The sequence below is a fragment of the Microchirus variegatus genome (assembly GCF_963457635.1).
Source record: "Microchirus variegatus genome assembly, chromosome: 19".
Taxonomy (NCBI): Eukaryota; Metazoa; Chordata; class Actinopteri; order Pleuronectiformes; family Soleidae; genus Microchirus; species Microchirus variegatus.
The window spans coordinates 14258531-14276360 of record NC_139820.1 but is presented as its reverse complement, the minus strand read 5'-3'; the positions used below and the strand labels follow the sequence as shown (position 1 = coordinate 14276360).

The following is a 17830-nucleotide window of genomic DNA, read 5'->3' as shown; positions in this document are numbered from 1 at the left end:
CTTCAACATGCCAAGTTTGTTGTGCAGAATGTTCCCTTCTCTTTCAGGGGAGATGTTCACAGCATTGTCATCCATCACCAGGTGGTGAACACAATCAATGTTTTCTTGGATGGTGGCTGTGACAGGATATCCAGACTTTGGGTCATCTTCCTTACCCCTCTTGAATTCACTTGCCCGCTACTGCACAGGTGATAAAGCTGGAGCATCATCTCTTAATGTAACAACCATGTCAGCATGAATGTCCTTGGGGGCTAAGGCCTTTTTATGCAGACAAACCATTGCCAAATGAAGTCCATGTTCACAACATTTCTCTAGTACTAATTTTTAAAATTGTCAGTTAGCTCTCAAATGTGGGTTTATCTGGAAGGAAATAGTGCAGTTAGTATCACATTAGGTTGAATTTAACCGGCCATAAAATCCTCCTAATACAGAGTCACAGAGACTCAGGAATAATATCCATACTACATACTGAACTCACCATCAACAACAGTACAGCCTGTTGAAAAAAAATCTGAGTCAGGTAAGTTAAGCTTGCATCATTAGCATCATAGCTCGACGGGGATGGACATTTCTTATACTCGAGGAATAACATTATTCATTACGATCATCGAAACAAACAGCAGCACAGGTAACGATAGCAGCATTAGCACTGTCCTGGTACGGGCATCCGGTCTCCAGCGTGCTGCTATCCACTCGATGTCCACTCGATGTCCAGCAGCTGACGGCACGTTTGCCACCAGCGGCTTGACAATACAAAATCTTTTTTTTTTTTTTTTAACCTGTCCTGCCCAGTACCTGGGACATGTAGTATGGTTGACTACGTGCCCTGTGGTGTTAAGCAGATTTGCTCTGCGCAGGGCAAGTCTCTGATACTTGGCCTGCAGTGTTTTTTATTCTTATTTATTTGTTTTATGATCGTGGTAACCGGACCGGACAGGGGGACGGGGAGTGGACAGACGGGGGAAGGGAAAAGGGGGGGGGAGGGAAAAGGGGGGGGGGGGGGGTGGAGGAAGAGAGAGAGAGAGAGATGCGAGAGATGCACAGACAACATTAACAGTGACAGTGTAGTACAGTGCAGACAGAACATACTTCACAGAACATAAACAACAATAAACAATTAAGGTTATACAAAACAGACAGAACATACTTCACAGAACATACTCAACACTAAACAATTAAGGTTATACAAAACAGACAGAACATACTTCACAGAACATACGCAGCACTAAACAATTAAGGTAATACAAAGCAGAACATACTTCACAGAACAAAGCATAAACAACACGAAACAATTAAGGTACTACAAAATAGATAGAACATGCTTCACAAGACAGAACATGAACGATAACAAATTAATACTGAACATACTTCACAGAACATAATATTCAATTGTATAACAAGTATGGTTTCTAGTAATCGTTAACGACCATATCAAGAGAGCTTATCCAGGTATGCAACAGCTATATCAGTTCAGTTTCATCTTATAGTGTAGTGGGGTGCGTGTGTGTGTGTGTGAGAAAGCATAAGCGCGCACGTGTGTAAATGTGCAGGTGTTGTCATTAGATGTGGTTGGAATCTGAGTGGGGGACCGAGCCATTGTCCGACCAACCCCCAGCAGCGAGCCAGTAAGGACCCCGATGCCCGGGACCTCCAGCGGCCGTGCAGGGCAGGAGGAGCCCGCGGCCACCGCCCCCCAGAATGGCCGCGCATCCACCCCACAGGAGACCAGCCGGAGGGGTGCGGGGCGGAAGTCCCCCCACGCAGGGTCAGCCCCCGAGGGCAGACGGCGGCAAAGCTACGGACAGAGGCCCAGCCACCCCACACCCAGGTAGATCGAGGAGGTCCAGGCCTCCCGCACCCAGAGCCCACTAGTGTCCCGGGGCGGGGCCGGCCCACCACCGACGGGAGCAGAGCCCCCCCAGGCCGCCCACCGGGAAAGCGGGGCAGAGCCCGCCGCAACCACCCCCACCACACACCAGAGACCGACCACACGTCCCCCATCCCCAGGAGGGGCAGGTAGAGGCCCACACAGTACCCCAAGCCAGGGGATCCCCAAAGACGGAAGACGGGAAGGCCCCCGAGCCAGTCCAGGGCAGAGCTCCCAAGCATAGGCGGGGGCAGAGGTCCGAGGAGCCGCCATGCCCGACCCCGCGGCGCCCCAGCCAGGGTCCCCACCAAACATCCAAGACCATCGCCAGCCCCCGCCGGGTAAGCAGTCAGCCGCCCACCACCGCACCTTCCGGGAGGTGCCCGCCCACCACTGCAACCCCCGGGAGGTGCGCCGTGATGGACAGCAGCAATGCCCCCCAGTCCCCCCAGCCGAGCGTAGGCGACCCGGCCCCCCCACATCCAGCGACACCCCCAAGCCGCCGCAGCAGTCCCCCACCCAAACAGCCAGCCCCCAATACAAAATCTTACATTTTAGCTTAGCTTCATTTCGGGAGCGCTACTATGCCACAACCACCGTGGGTTCAAATCCCACTCCTGACACTATGTTTCGTGTTCTCAAAAATGATGCAGGGTTAGTGCTCATAACTTGGTATATTGATTAACAGTCAGAGGATGCGACGCCGCAGTATTAAGAATTTGAGTGTAGTCACTGTTTTTGGCCACATTGTACAACTATTATGGTCTGTGGACCAGAGCTGCAGAATGTGTTATCATATCCTAGGCTAATTTCACACCCTCTGTTTTTAGCAGCGTATTAATGCGATGCTGTCATTGCTTGTGGCATTTTTTCACCTCTGTAACAAGGTCATTAGTTTCTTGTACACAGATCTCTGAGAGCGGGCATAACAAGCAATGGTGTCCTTATTAAGCTAAACATTTTGATTATACAATACAAGGTGAAATGCCTTTTGTCTGTCCACTCGCCCCAAGATGTCCCTCTTGCTCTGTCACCTGGGTTCAAACCTGACCCAGTTAACAGGCTCCATGTGTGTTGAGTTTACGTTCATCTGGTTTTGATTCAGGTGCTCCAGTTCCCTCCCACATGAGAGTTGTGTAAACTGGAAACTCTGGGTGTGTTTAAAAATTATATGTGTGTTACACAGTGGCAGCCTGTGTCCATTGTCACACCAATGCAGAACATGTAGAAAATAAATAGGATGGATGGGACAATCAGTCCAGCCTTTTTGATCATTGTTATATTTCAATGTATTGGCAGCATAGTGGACCTTATATCAGGCAACCTCATTTAGTTTGCTGACACTTTCAAACATGCTATTAGTCTAGTGTATTTGCAACGTCTGTGTACTTGTTTGTATGTGTGAGTGTGCTGCAAAAATTGATTTTCAAGAAAATAAAACAGTTCAGCTCAAGGATATTATCGGATGAATACAGTTTTACGAAATAAACAATATTTTCCATTCCCAATTGTTCAACATTTTCTGCAAATATTTTTCCATGAAAAAATAATAAATTTTCATGCATCTTTCAACTCATTCTAACTCAAACCATTACAAATTCAAAATGTTCACAAACTTTTCAAGATTATTTTTCGTATTCAACTTTTCAGTACCATTCATACTTTAAGTTTTTGGACTTTTTCAGAGTTTAACATTTGTGTGTATGGCATGAGCATGAGTGGAGGAGACTGTTACTCCTTGAGCTGTTTAAATATTTATCTTTTTTCTAATAGAATCTAGTTGAATTTTTTCTAGTTGCATACAGTGTTGACCACGAAAGCTCAGTGACTTACATGATTAAAACTGTGACTCTCTGGGTGAGAGGAAAATAAAGTGCCTCATTAACCCCTGCACAAAAACACTGTCCCCAATTTCAAAACTGAGTTTTGATTTAACACCATGCTAATTCACATACATTTTATTCTATTTATATTTATTACTAGTTTTTTTGTGTGTTGGAGCTACTGGGGGTGGAGTAGCTCAGTGATTAAGAAATTTTTGTGATGATTACAATCTTCTTCAGCCCATTTTCTACCTCCCACAGTGACTGATCTGTTCATTTCTCCTCGCATCATATGTTGGATTTTTGATCTCATTGAATCCAAAATGCATCCTTTATTGTCAGCCACAGATGTACAAATTCAGCGCTTTCTCAAGCTTAGTTTATCGCATTTTCTCATTCTCTCCTGTGAATTCTGATTCCAATACAGCTGTAAGAGTTTAAGAAAAACAAAAATTACATTGTCTCCTTAATGCAGAATACTCTGCTGACCTCGTGCCCTGTTTTGTTGTGTCCTGCTGATCTCTTCAGATAGCAACTGCAAAGCAGCACTGTTCAACACGTCACTGTTTTCTTTTAAGTCAGTGCCAGGGCCGGCCCAATCCTCCATGGGGCCCGAAGCAAAATTTGACTTTGTGGCCCTCTGTTACTGCAAATAATAATGATTATTGATCATTCACACACCTACTATACTAAAGGTATTCTACTTATTCTACTCTGCCACGATTACGAATATACTTGTAAAACTAAATGTGAGATCTTTTTGTTGCATGGAAGCAGACACCAGATTTGCAAACTTACAGAAAAATCTTCTAATTAACATTTGGCAAAATCAGCAACTCCCCCTATTGGCGACACAGAGAATCAATACATAAAACCAAACGGTTTATAAATAAAATATTAAAATATTAAAATCTAAAAATGTGTACAATCTTTGGGGGGATTCAAAATACACTCCTGTAATACAAAGATTTGACTTTTACATGTAAAAAACACAGCATTAAAGAAAATTAACAAATACATATTTAAACAAATACTTAAATAATAATGTAAATCAAGAGAGGCACCTGGAACAAGGTAATAAAAATGGTTTATAAAGAAAATATAAAGTTAAATAATCACATCTGACAACGATGTAAACACTGAAAAAGCTTTGGTAAAAATTGGGAAAACAATTCTAAATAAACTACAGCAATCCAAACTTTTTTTTTTTAAAGTTAATTGCTCTTGGGGGCCCTCTAGTGGTCACGGGGCCCTAAGCAGCGGCTTAGATCGCTTATGCCTTGGGCCGGCCCTGGTCAGTGCTATAAAAAGTGTTTTGTTTCATTATCGGAGGTGCTCTATAATTGAGATGAAGAGAACAACTATGATGAATATTTAAACCCATCCATCCATCCATCGATCCATCTTCTACCGCTTATCCGGGGCTGGGTCGCGGGGTCAGCAGTCTGAGAAGGGACGCCCAGACCTCCCTTTCGCAGGACACTTCCTCCAGCTCTTCCGATGGGAAGGCGTTCCCAGGCCAGACGAGCGACGTAGTCACTCCAGCTTGTCCTGGGTCTTCCTCTGGGTCTCCTCCCGGTGGGACATGCCCGGAACACCTCCTGAGGGAGGCGTCCAGGGTGCAACCGATACAGATGCCCAAGCCACCTCAACTAGCTCCTTTCGATGTGGAGGAGTAGTGGCTCTACTCCGAGCTCCTCCCGGGTGACAGACCTCCTCACCCTATCTCTAAGGGACCGCTTTGCCACCCTGCAGAGAAAACTCATTTCAGCTGCTTGTATCTGGGATCTTGTTCTTTCGGTCATATCCCAAAGTTCATGACCATAGGTGAGGGTAGGAACGGAGATTGACCGGTAAATCGAGAGCTTTGCCTTTCGGCTCAGCTGCTTCTTCAGCACAACAGACAGATACAACGACCGCATTACTGCAGCCACTGCACCGGTCCGTCTGTCAATCTCACGATCCATCCTTCCCTCACTCGTGAGCAAGACCCCAAGATATTTAAACTCCTCCACCTGAGGCAGGATCTCTCCACTGACCCGGCGGGGGCAAGGGGTTCCAGAGCCCAGACTGTGCGTGGAGGTGAGCCCAACTATTTCTAGTCAGTACCGCTCCACCTCCTGCACAAGCTCAGGCTCCCCCCCCCCCAGCGAGGTGACATTCCATGTCCCCATAGCTAGAGTTGTCCCGCGATTGTACTTACAAAAACATTTAGACTTGGTCCAGTAGATCAGTCCCTTCTATTATATTCCCTGTGCTTCTTTTCACTAATAAAACAGTTTTTCTAAAAGTCTCTGACGTATAGTATTACAGTGATGGTTTTTTTGAAGTGTGGTTGAGGTACTGGCTTGAATGCACCCCTGCACCGTGAATCAGCTCGCACTCACTAAAAACATGGCTGCCATTGGGTACAGAAGGAAACATTTATATTCACTTTGGTCAACCAAAAAGCCTGGTTTGCTTCCAACTCTTCCACTTTCTCAGCACAATAAAGAACTATAGAGGTTAGGCTGCCAACATGGTATGTGACGTCTGGAGCTCTACATCCGTGCATGTGTCAGTTTGGTTCTCATTACCAGTGGCACAAAATGAGTAGATTAATATTATTACATGACCTCAGTGCCTTGAACACTTATAAAAACGTTAACGTTAACTTCAAACACTGTTTGAAACATGCATTCAGCCCTATATTGTTGAATGTATGATTCTCAGATTGAAAGTGGCAAAATTCCCAGATCCCAGCAAAATAAACAAAAGGTGAGTAACGCCAGGCCAGCCACGCAATAGGCCGTAGGACCTAGCGCGTCCTCAAAACAAAAATGGATCAACTAAACTAAACCTGAAAACTGGACTGCGGGCAATCTCCACCCAAATGAGACAAAAATGCAAGAGAAAAATCAGTCTCATAAAGATAAATAGCGAAGTTGTCTGTGGAGTAAGAACGGGTGCGGAAAAAGTCCTCCGACCGGCTCTGCCCATTCTCCCTTCCGCTCTCTCTTTCCTCCTTTTAAACTTCCCTCCCCACGATAACGTTTCCTCCCTCTCCCCTCACAGCGCAGGAAGGTAATTGCTGAAATTGGACACAGATGAGTCGACAGGAAAAGATGGGGGGGGGGGGGAGAGAGAAGCCACACGCTGCCACACATAACAGGGTGGCAAAGCGGGGGCAAGAGGTCTTGGCTGGGTGGCATGGGTTGGCGCAAGAATCCCCAAATGTAGATGGATTTAACATAACAAACATACAAATACTTTAAAACTAATTACTGAGGACCCTCTTCCTCCCTGTCACTCCCTGTCACTCCCTGCCTCTGTCTCACTTTCTGAATCTGCAGCAGCCTCCTCCTCTTCATCCCTCAAATCCTCCTCCTTCTGTGGTCTTCTTCTGCTTTGAGCCTCCTGGTCTCTCCAGTTCACTACCTTCTCCTTCATTTCCCTCCTTCTCTTCTGCTGTGCACTTTTCTTACTAAAAACCCTTTCAATGTCCACACTTTTTGCTCTCCTTTTCATTGTGAGAAGCACTGGTTATCCTTGTATTACTACACTGTAGGGCCATGTAGCTAATAAGTATAACAAATCTAAAATCAGGTGATGAGATGATGATGTAGTAAGAAACTCCTCTGACACAAGACTCATATAGAACAAAGGAAATTTTATTTGTCACAAGTCAAGCGTCAGATCGAGTACTGCAGATACTCGAGAGAGTGTGTACATGCCGAATCTCCGAACAACTGCCTGCAAAGAGCAGAAACCTAGTTTTTAAGGATTCTCTGACTTCCTTATCTTAAACCTCACATTTGGCGGTCACCCCTGTCTTTCCTGTGAAAGAAGTCTATCTATTCATTCTCACGATTGTCTCAGAACGATCCTCTCACAAACGTACACATATACAAGTTTTTACATTGGTGTTATTTGGTCCAAACAGGAAACATCTGTACTTCTTGACCTTATGCATTGTTCAGGACTGATAGACAGGCTTCTGTTGCAACCAGATTTTAGGTGATGCATCTGGGTGCAGACTAAACCCTCTCATGAGGAAGTTCCTGTTTGCCTCCCAATGCTTACTCTTCACACAGTCAAGACAGAAATCAGCTGTCAGTATTAAACAGTAGCACTTCAGAACCAAAGATTAGCTGTGTTGATGTGTTCATCTTTGTTCATACACTTCCGTGTTCTAAACCATCCACTTTTTGCTCCAAGTCCATAGAAAATTTTACATCACTGTACAAAACAGATCATCATCAGTAAATTCAAACATGTTATTTTGTGAACTTGGTGTTTGAAATCCTTCTTTTTGATTCACCTAAATGATACAAACCTACCAAACGAGGCAGTAGTAGACCAGCAGCTCCTGTGTTCCTGCAAGCTAAAGTCAGATTTTGTCTTTGGACTTTATACTGCAGGAGGAGGAGGCAATTTGCAAACTTCACTTTCTTGCTTTTAACATACACCAGTCAAGGTGCAATCTCCACATATCTGATTCAATACCCATAGCTTTGGGCCAAATGCGGACAACATCAGGTGGTTCTTTAAAGACTCTGAGTGTTTGGACCCTTAACCACAACACTGTCAGGTTGGCAGTAGTGGCCAAATCACTGCCTATCCACTCCTGGCTTCCAGTTCCCCTCCTCTCGCTTATTCCAGAACCAGCAGGAGGCTAATTCTGCCTCTTCCCCAATTCTTTACACTGCTTGTCTCTTACTCGTTTCATCAAAGACCAGATCTGACAACAGCTGCCACACAAACCTAGCAGGAAAACCTCTGTACCCAGCCATGTCTGTCATCCCTTATCCTTGCAGGGCCTCTTCACATCCATCATCCTAAAACACTGTTAGTTCCACCAAAATCGTTCCTTGTCTTTAGTGGAGCACAATACGATAGAAAAGAAAAGGCTGTCCAACAGCAAGATAAAGTGATAAGCCTTGTGTTAAGTGACTGCAATCAGATTGTCCTTCTGTCCCTGTTGGCTGCCATGTTTTCATGAACAGAGAATATCCATTTCTCAAGGTGATTCTTGATGCAGGAGGTGCACACAGCACAGTAGGCGCTGACTTTGTGTCAATAACTCATACAAACACATGCTAAATGAAAAGTTGAGTGTTCATCAAAGTAATAATTGGCACCTAATTCCACTTCAGTCCCTCACATAATAAATGTCAGGCTGCATATATTTCACACAAAAAAATCACCAATGTATCATGTCTGTGTAGATTCTTATTCATCCAGGTTGTCATTATGTTTTTGGTGTTATGATGTTTCACCTCCCATCCAAGAAGGAGGGCATCTTCATCGAGAGGAAACATCTGTAAGAAAACTTCAAGTCCAGTTTCTACTGAGTCAATATGTTTTGGTCATGGCAATGTAGTAATGTCATGAAAATGTGAGGAAAAATCGAAGTCACTAAACTTCATGTTCAGGTGAAAATGAAAGAAATGTATCTCTGGACAGAAGAAGGGGACCAACTGCTGACATACTGACATTATCATTCAGAGTACTATGCAAGCCTCTTGAAATATGACTGGGATGCTACAACACTACCAAAAAATCACTCTGGGAATGTCTCTTCAATGACTGTGCGTTTGTCCTTTCTTTATGCAGGGCTTAGTTATTGAACGACTGGGGCGGAAGCTTCTCCTCATATTTGGTTTCTCTGCCATGGCTGTGTTCTTCAGTCTCCTCACAGTGTTCCTCACTTTCCAGGTCAGTCACTCCATCGGCTTCTTCTCTGACCTTAGTCTGGCAGTGAGTTAAGTCCTTTCACAGTAACACAGAGGTCTTCATTCAAGTTTATACCATCAATCACTTAATATTAAGATTAAGATTCAGATTTAGATGACTTAATTGATGACGACTGGGTAATTCATTTGCTGCTTCCGAATCAATATCATTTCCAACCTCTACAAACACAACACAAACTGTTAAAATGTCAAAGGAAAAATAGTAAAATTATGATACAATAACAATAAACCAGTAAAAAGTAATAACCCAATAAATATAACAATAAAAGGGGAATCGGTCCCACAAGCTTCAAACAGTTGCCTTTTCCCCAAAACTGTGGACTTTTTATTTCTTGACCTGCCCCTCCTGCCCAGATTGGATGCCCAGTGGACCCCTTCATTAACAGATTTCTATAGTCAGTGGAAATAATGTAATACAACAGTACATCTCATACAACTGAATTTCTGCATATCCAAAACAAAAACATATTTAGTACATTTATATTACACACATCATCAGCATCTGATATTATCAGTATCAGATATTGAGTTTTTTCATTAACACTTTCTATGAATACCACAAATAGAGCATTATGAGTGCATTCATATTAAATTATAATGCTCAACATAATCAATCATAATGCATTATGACTACACTCATAAACACACATAATGCTTTAAGATGCACTACATCAACAGTTGAATGAATAACTATACATTATAGTTTATAATGACTTGGTCTTATTAGTGCTCTTGACTGGTTATAAACTACAGGCTGACTGATGGGGCTTATAATACATTATGACTACTTATACCCCTCTATATACACAGCTCAACAATCAACTGTTATAAATATAATTACATTAAGGTTTGTCTGCTTTAGGAATATAACATTAAAGCAGGTTTCAACCTGTAGACGGCACTACATATTAGGGCTGCAGCTATCGAATATTATAATATTCGATATATATATATGTATATATTATAATAATCGGTATTTCCGCTGTTTAATCAGAGGCAATATAAAATATAAGCTGTATTGTGACCTCATCTTTCTGTCCCTCTTTTTTCCTTTAGGACAGTGCGTCATGGATGCCTTACCTCAGTTATGTCTGTATACTGATTGTGATTGCGTCCTTTTGCTCTGGTCCAGGTAAAATTACTGATTTACATTTATACCATATCAATGATTTTCAACCATTTCTTTCCTTTTCTTTCTTTTATTTCAATCAATCAATCAATCAATCTTTATTTATATAGCCCACAGTTTACAAAACATAGTTTGACTCACGGGACTTCACAGGGTTGGTAACATCCTCTGTCCTTAGACCTTCGACCAGGGTAAGGAAAAACTACCAGGGAAAAAAAACCCTTGTAAAAGGGAAAAAGGGTAGAAACCTTAGGGAGAACCACAGGTGAGGGATCCACTCCCTGGACGGACAGACGTGCAGTAGATGTTACCCAAAACATACAATACACAATGACAAGAATAAAAAGTGAAAAAGTATTTAAGTGCCAGGATCATCTGGATCACTGGGTTTATCACAGCCTGTAGTGAAGACTGTTGTGGTCAGAGACTTGGGGATGACAGGGTCCTCTTTCCTGTCCTGACCTCATGTCGTTCACTGGTGTCAGCAGAACTGTAAGAGATTAAACATCAGTTAGAGATGTGCTACATGTAGATTTATGTGCTACATCTCATGGGGGTACATCGGGTAAGTGGTGAGGGATGAAAAATCGAGGACAGGGTAGAGAAAGTGCGGCTCGTGCAAAGTCTGTGTGCTCATTCTAAGTGCATGATGGGAAATTCCCCCAGCAGTCTAAGCCTATGGCAGCATAAGATAGACTATTCTAATCAGGACATACCTGATCTAGCTTCGACTATAGGCTATGTTAAAAAGGTAGGTTTTCAGTCTCACCTTAAAGGCAGAAACCGAGTCAGACTGTCTGACTGAAAGCGGAAGTTGGTTCCACAGGAGAGGAGCCTGGTAGCTAAATGTTCTACCACCGATTCTACTTCTAGTTATTTTAGGAATAACCAGTAGACCTGAGTTCAAGGAGCGCAGCAGTCTATGCGGTTGATATAAAGTGATTAAGTCACAAATGTAAGAAGGTGCCTGATTATTCAGGGCCTTGTATGTAAGTAGAAGTATTTTAAAATCGATTCTACTTTTCACTGGGAGCCAGTGAAGAGAAGCCAGGACAGGAGTTATATGATCACGTCGTCTGGTTCGAGTCAGTATCCGTGCTGCTGCATTCTGGACAAGTTGAAGGCTTCTCAAGGACTTACTAGGACATCCAGACAGTAAGGAGTTACAGTAATCCAGCCTACAGGTATAAAGGCGTGGATAAGTTTCTCAGAGTCTTGTCTTGATATAATGTTTCTAATTGTCTTGATGTTGCGAATGTGGAAGAAGGCTGTTCTACATATATGCTTAATGTGTTCATCCAGTGATAAATCCTGGTCAAACAGGACTCCTAGGTTCCTTACTGTAGTGCGAGGGACTGAAGTGTTACTGCCTAGTTTTAGAGCTCCAAGTGCTGCTCTTATTTCTTTTGGCCCAAGGACCATGACCTCAGTTTTTTCTGTGTTGAGCATCAGAAAGTTACGAGTCATCCACGTCTGTATGTCTATGAGACAATCCTAGAGTTTAATAGATGGGTGTCGTCTGCATAACAATGAAAATCTATGTTGTGTTTCCTGATAATGTTGCCTAATGGCAGCATGTACAGGATAAAAAGAATAGGTCCAAGCACAGAACCCTGAGGGACTCCGTAGTTGACCTTAGTGAGTATGGAGGATTCCTCGTTTACACTAACAAACTGAAATCTGTCCGATAAATAGGACTTGAACCAGACAAGTGCCGATCCTCTAATCCCAACGTCTTGTTCTAGTCTATGTAGCAGGATCTCATGATCTATCGTATCAAATGCTGCACTGAGATCCAAGAGAACCAGTATAGAAGCCAGTCCTTTTTCAGAGGCCATAAGAATATCATCTTTTACTCTAAGTAGTGCAGTCTCTGTACTATGGTGGGTTCTAAACCCAGACTGGAACTTTTCAAATACATTATTGCTACACAGGTGATCACACAACTGGATGGCTACAGCTTTTTCTAAAATCTTTGAAATAAAAGGAAGGTTCAAGATCGGTCTATAGTTACTCAGAATGCTACTGTCGAGAGAAGGCTTTTTAAGTTTACTCTCTTGGAGTTTGTTAAGGGACACAGAGTTGTAAAAGACTTATTAAACAGGACCTGGCATCCAACTGGTGTGTCAATAATTAGAATCACAGTGGAAAATATTGTACCATGGGACCAGTGAATCTTGGAGGGAGGCTGACTTTGAGTTTGAAGGTGAGGCTGAGGCTGTCATCACACATTTACATACTGTACACTACTTATGAATCACAGTGTCTCCATGGAGTTATCATACAACACATTTTGTAAGGGTATCCACATGAGATGAGAGCTATGTAGGTAGATTAAAAAAAGAAAAAAAAACCTGCTCTGTATACAGTAACATTCTGGGATTACCATTTCCTGCACCAGTCAATTTTCACCAAGCTCCAATCATATCGTTCACCACCACCTGTACATGAAAAATCAGTGGCTTTTCCTGTGTTCAGGTGTTTTCACATTCACCTTTCAGGAGGTGAGTGACTTTTAGTAGCAAGTGATAAATATCATGCTTGTTAGATTGTCTGTGTGAACTTATATTTATAAATGGTAAATTGTCTGGTTTTATATAGCATTTTCCTAGTCTTGATGACCACTCAAGGTCACTTTACAGTTTTTCCATTTACCCATTCACTCACACTTTCATAAAGCGCATCTATGTGCAGTGCATTTTTTCTATCACACATATTTCATACCCATTCACACGCTGCCGGTTCAGCCGTCAGGAGCAACATGGGGTTAAGTGTCTTGCCCACTTGCTCACGTCGGCCCAAACTAGCGGATCCAGGAATCAAACCCACAACCTTCCAGTTGAAAGACTGGAAGGTAGACTCCATCTACCACTGGGCAATATTCGCCTTTATGTTTTATGGCATAAACATTGAATTTGTCAGGACCAATAGTCCTCATGGAGACCAAAACATGGTCTGAACACTGTAACTATCAAGAATGGGATATTTCATTGATTGATGAAATTGATAATAAAATAATAATAAACCAAATATCTAATAATAATACATTTCAATGAACGTGCAACAATTCAAACCCATTCCTTGAAGTAGCACAAAACAGTTACACATTTGTAAACCTCTTCAAAGATTTCCTTTCCGGTGGTTGTGCCATGCATTGATTTTAATCCCAAAAGTTCCTCCGTAACACACAGAATTGAGTCCACTCCGCGGATGAAGACTGACAGCTGGGCAGTATCAGATCAATCAGTATCAAATGCTTGCTTTTTCTCTTGGAAAACGAGGTCACACACTTTCATCATGCAGTTTTTCACAAACTCTCCCTAGAAGCCCAAGAATGCAATTAAAATCTCAGTTCAGGTGAAACAGCGTTGCAATTCTTGATTAGAATGAATCAAACTCAACTTCCCTAAATATGTAGTACATGAATGTAGTGACTGGCTCGAGTAAAGCAAAGTTTTTAAAGCGTTTGTCAGAGTATGACAGACATTTGTCAATCTACTCTGTTAGCGTGCACTGTCAAGTTTCTTCCATTGTGTCTCCAGCTCAGACACAAGTTTTTTGAAGTTCCCCAAATAATGGTACTGCCACCACAGTTTTGTATTTACAATGCAGCTCTAAATTAGGCTGTCACTGCATGTGATCTTCCATAAGCAGTATTGTTAACAGGTCCTCTCTTGTATTCATATCTAAACAACATCCGGATAAAAATGGACAATTGGGCTGTGTCCCTTACATCTGTAGACTCATCCAATCGCAGTGAGAAACACACTACAATGTCCTTCCAAAGCTGCTGTGTCAAATCCTTGAGCCATGACTTCACAGCGTTCTGTAACTGTACTCCTTGATAGCTGAAGAGCTTTGATTGAAGGTAATATCACCGGTTTGTTTTTAAAGTTGTGAAACTACGTGTCAGCTGCTTCAACGCATGCCTCTTTTATCATCTCGCCATCCTGGAAGGACTTCTTGTGCTTAATGATGGACAATCACCCAGAACAATGCTTCAGTGGCTGCCTTCGCTTTTCAGGTCAGCTGAGAGAAAAATGACTGCTGTGTGGGCAACTGTGATTTCAGTTCCTTCACCTTTTTCAGTGTTGTACTATTTATGAATAGTCCGAAAGTGTTGCTCCATATTTCCCTTCTTCAGGATAGCGATGGTGGACTGGCAAAAGTCTTCCTACTCTAAATTTTTTTGGTTTCTTACTTGGTCCAGCTGCTCAACCCATTTTTATACAAAGGATAAAAATAAATACGGCCCCTGGGCCCAAATTTATCAAGAGTTGACTTATGAGTAAATAAAATATAACGAATTGTAGGACTGAATCTTAAGTGTAACTCTTACCCTGGATTTCCACTGGACGCGGAACGGCAGCGGCACGGTCGCCGTTGCAAATCGCTTCCATTCTAATCAATGAGAGCATTTCCACCAGACGCACTGCGGCGCGTCTCAGCAGGGTCCCAGAAGCGGCTCGCCGCAGCACTATTGATAGGTAGAAGTTCTATTTTTTCTGTTGCCGCTGCTGAATCTCGTAAATTTCAACAGAGCAGATCGCACAAGACAGGAAGTCCGACACAGAATCAAAGTAAAACACTTCCGTCCCCCTTTCAAAATAAAACACAATACGCAGGTCATATAGCCTGTCACAACTTCACATTAACATTACGTCGTGACTGGTGTTACCAGGTCAACAGTCAATTAATCAGAGCGTCTCGGAGAGTCATAATGTATGACTAGAGACTGATTGTTGAAGTGGAGAAACATAAAATCATTTATAACACCAGACCAACAGTTCTTCCACGTCGGAGAATGAAAGAAGCTGTGTTGTTGTTTCCTTTATACACACAGTCTATCTCACGAACTTGCGTCCGTTAAGAAAAATTTTGGGATATGAAGTCACAAACAATGTGAAGGTACTTTACTACTGTATTTTCGAGAAGAAGATGTGTTTTCTCAAGAGAAGATGTGTATCTGTGTAAAATATTGCTGATGGCCTGTAAGAAAACGATCACCAAGAACTGGTATCAACCGGACACTCCAAACCTCAAACAATGGAGGGACGAATTGAAACAGATCCATGCAATGGAAAAAAATTACTTTTAGTCTAAGATCCAGAGGAGATTATCTCAAGTAAATGGAAGAAATGGACTTCTTTCATGGAAGAAATAGATGACACAACACAATCAACATAAGATTTGAGCAATCAAAGAGAAGCCATATAAATATATATTAGTGTGCCCCCTTTCTATTGTTCATGTTATTGTATGTGTATTGTTTGTATTGTCTTTAAAATTTTGAAAATATTTTGTTACATTACTTAAAGGAATACTTCACTGATTAGCATGTGGCTTTGTATTGCTAGAATAGCATTATTATTTTTTAGAAATGTTGCTTCCCTCTCTCATGTTCCCCCTGATTTCTAAAAAAAAGTATTTTTGCGCTCCTCCTCTGACGCAATATGACGCGTTACGCTTCATATTGCATCAGAGGAGGAGAAGCACAACGTCAAGATTAGAACTACAACACTAGTTCTGCAATTTTTGGACTCACCCACAGGGGGACGAGACTTCCCAGAATGGACGAGACTTCATTCCCAGAATGTAAACACAGTGTCCGCCATCTTTGCTAAAAGCTACCACCGGCTTTCGCTCTCTTTAATTTGGCCTTGTAAACTGAGAAGACAATGACAGAATGTAGTTTTCAAACTGATATGGCTGCGAGGGAAAGGACCTGCTTTTTGGCGTTGCGCGCGGCCGGAACCGGGTACCTGGAGAACTTTTTGTGGGCACTTGAATGTGCCGCCGCGGGCTCTGGCTGCCGCAGCGGAGCGGAGCTGCACACACTTCGGCCTGGCACTGGCCGGACCTGGAGCAGCTCGCTCCAACTCGGCCGGGCGGGCAACGGGGGTAGCGGGCGCCGGTCCGGTGGATGAAGGAAACGGGATAAACGGCCGCCTCAATATAAAGTGAGTATTTTTTTTAGATTTATTTTTACCACCGCATTTATCCATGTTTATATGTGACGCCAGCTGAACTAACGTTAGCATATTTACAGTTCATTTACATGTAAGACCAGCTACTTTGATTCGCTAACGCTATAATCATTGTTTTACAGACAGTCATATCACCTAACACCTTACCATCACTGGAGTGGATCCACAGACTGGGGAAAGATGATCGTCTTGTTTTACCTGCCTGTGTTGTTCAGAAGAACATACGCAGCTCCTGAAAACAGTACTGTGTCTATGAAGACTGTTGATAATAAGTCTGATTTTTCTTTTTATGACTATTAATATTAAAAATGTAAATTCATATATGTTGTGGTTTATTTTCTAGCCCTTAGTGTTCCTCCATTACAGTATTATTAGATGAAAAGTGATTTGATTTGGAGAAAAGGGTTGATAAACATTTCAGAATTAATAAAATCAGTAACTATTCTGCCTCCTTCCTCAAGTCTTTACTTTACACAAGTGTACAAATGCATCCAGGGTGTGAGGGTGAAAAAAATAACTTTATTATTCACAAAGGAAAATGTTTTACCATCATATTCAAGAGTACACATTAAAATAATCAAGGAGCCATATCTAAAAGCATGTCTAACACAATATGCAAACAAAAAATAAATAATGAAACATGTAGAGCGGTGTCAGAATCTGATGTGGGACAGCTGGAGGAGTCACAGTGGTGAAGAGGAGCAGAGATGGATGCTGTGAAGAGTTTCTCCAAGACTTGATTAAACCAGGCTTCAGCTGTAAAGGACAAGGAATATAATTACACATAAAATATGAACAAAGATTTTACTTCTTTTCAGGAAAACAAACATTTCAGCTAAATATACCAACTGGGTGAGCTGTGAGCATTATACTGTTGTCTATATAGGCGTCTTGTACAAACATGAACAACAATAAAACATTTGAATAACACTGACATTATTCTCCAGCGAAAGCAAGGTGACTTTACTTTGCTAACAGATTACGTGTATATAACGTGTGTGTAATTGTCTATCAAACGTTACGTTTACAAAGTTGTTGCTTCACTGCCGACAACTATATCACATCGAATACTATGATCAGAAATAGAATGGCATATTATCGCCAGTCTTACCTCTCAGTTACGTCTTCCTGCTGGAACTGTAGACTGTGAACCCCGCTAGCTTCCAGGTTTTTTTCTTTCGATTTCTTCACTCCAAACAAGCTTAGCATAGCTTAGCTTTCAAGCTTCAGCACCGCTCTGAATCTCTGACCGGCAAATAATGGGAACTTACTGCTTGTCCTTTCCTTGT

At 42.3% G+C, this 17830-nt stretch overlaps 1 protein-coding gene across 1 annotated transcript in view; it reads left to right on the top strand.

The window, feature by feature from the left end:
• Positions 1-17830, top strand: part of slc2a9l2 (solute carrier family 2 member 9, like 2) — a gene marked incomplete at both ends in the record, with an annotated part of 185283 nt that overhangs the window by 95760 nt on the left and 71693 nt on the right. Inside the window, 2 exons of the mRNA XM_083906063.1 lie at positions 9286-9387; positions 10482-10557. Of these exons, the coding sequence (XP_083762189.1) occupies positions 9286-9387; positions 10482-10557 (178 nt within the window). The remainder of the gene's footprint in view (positions 1-9285; positions 9388-10481; positions 10558-17830) is intronic.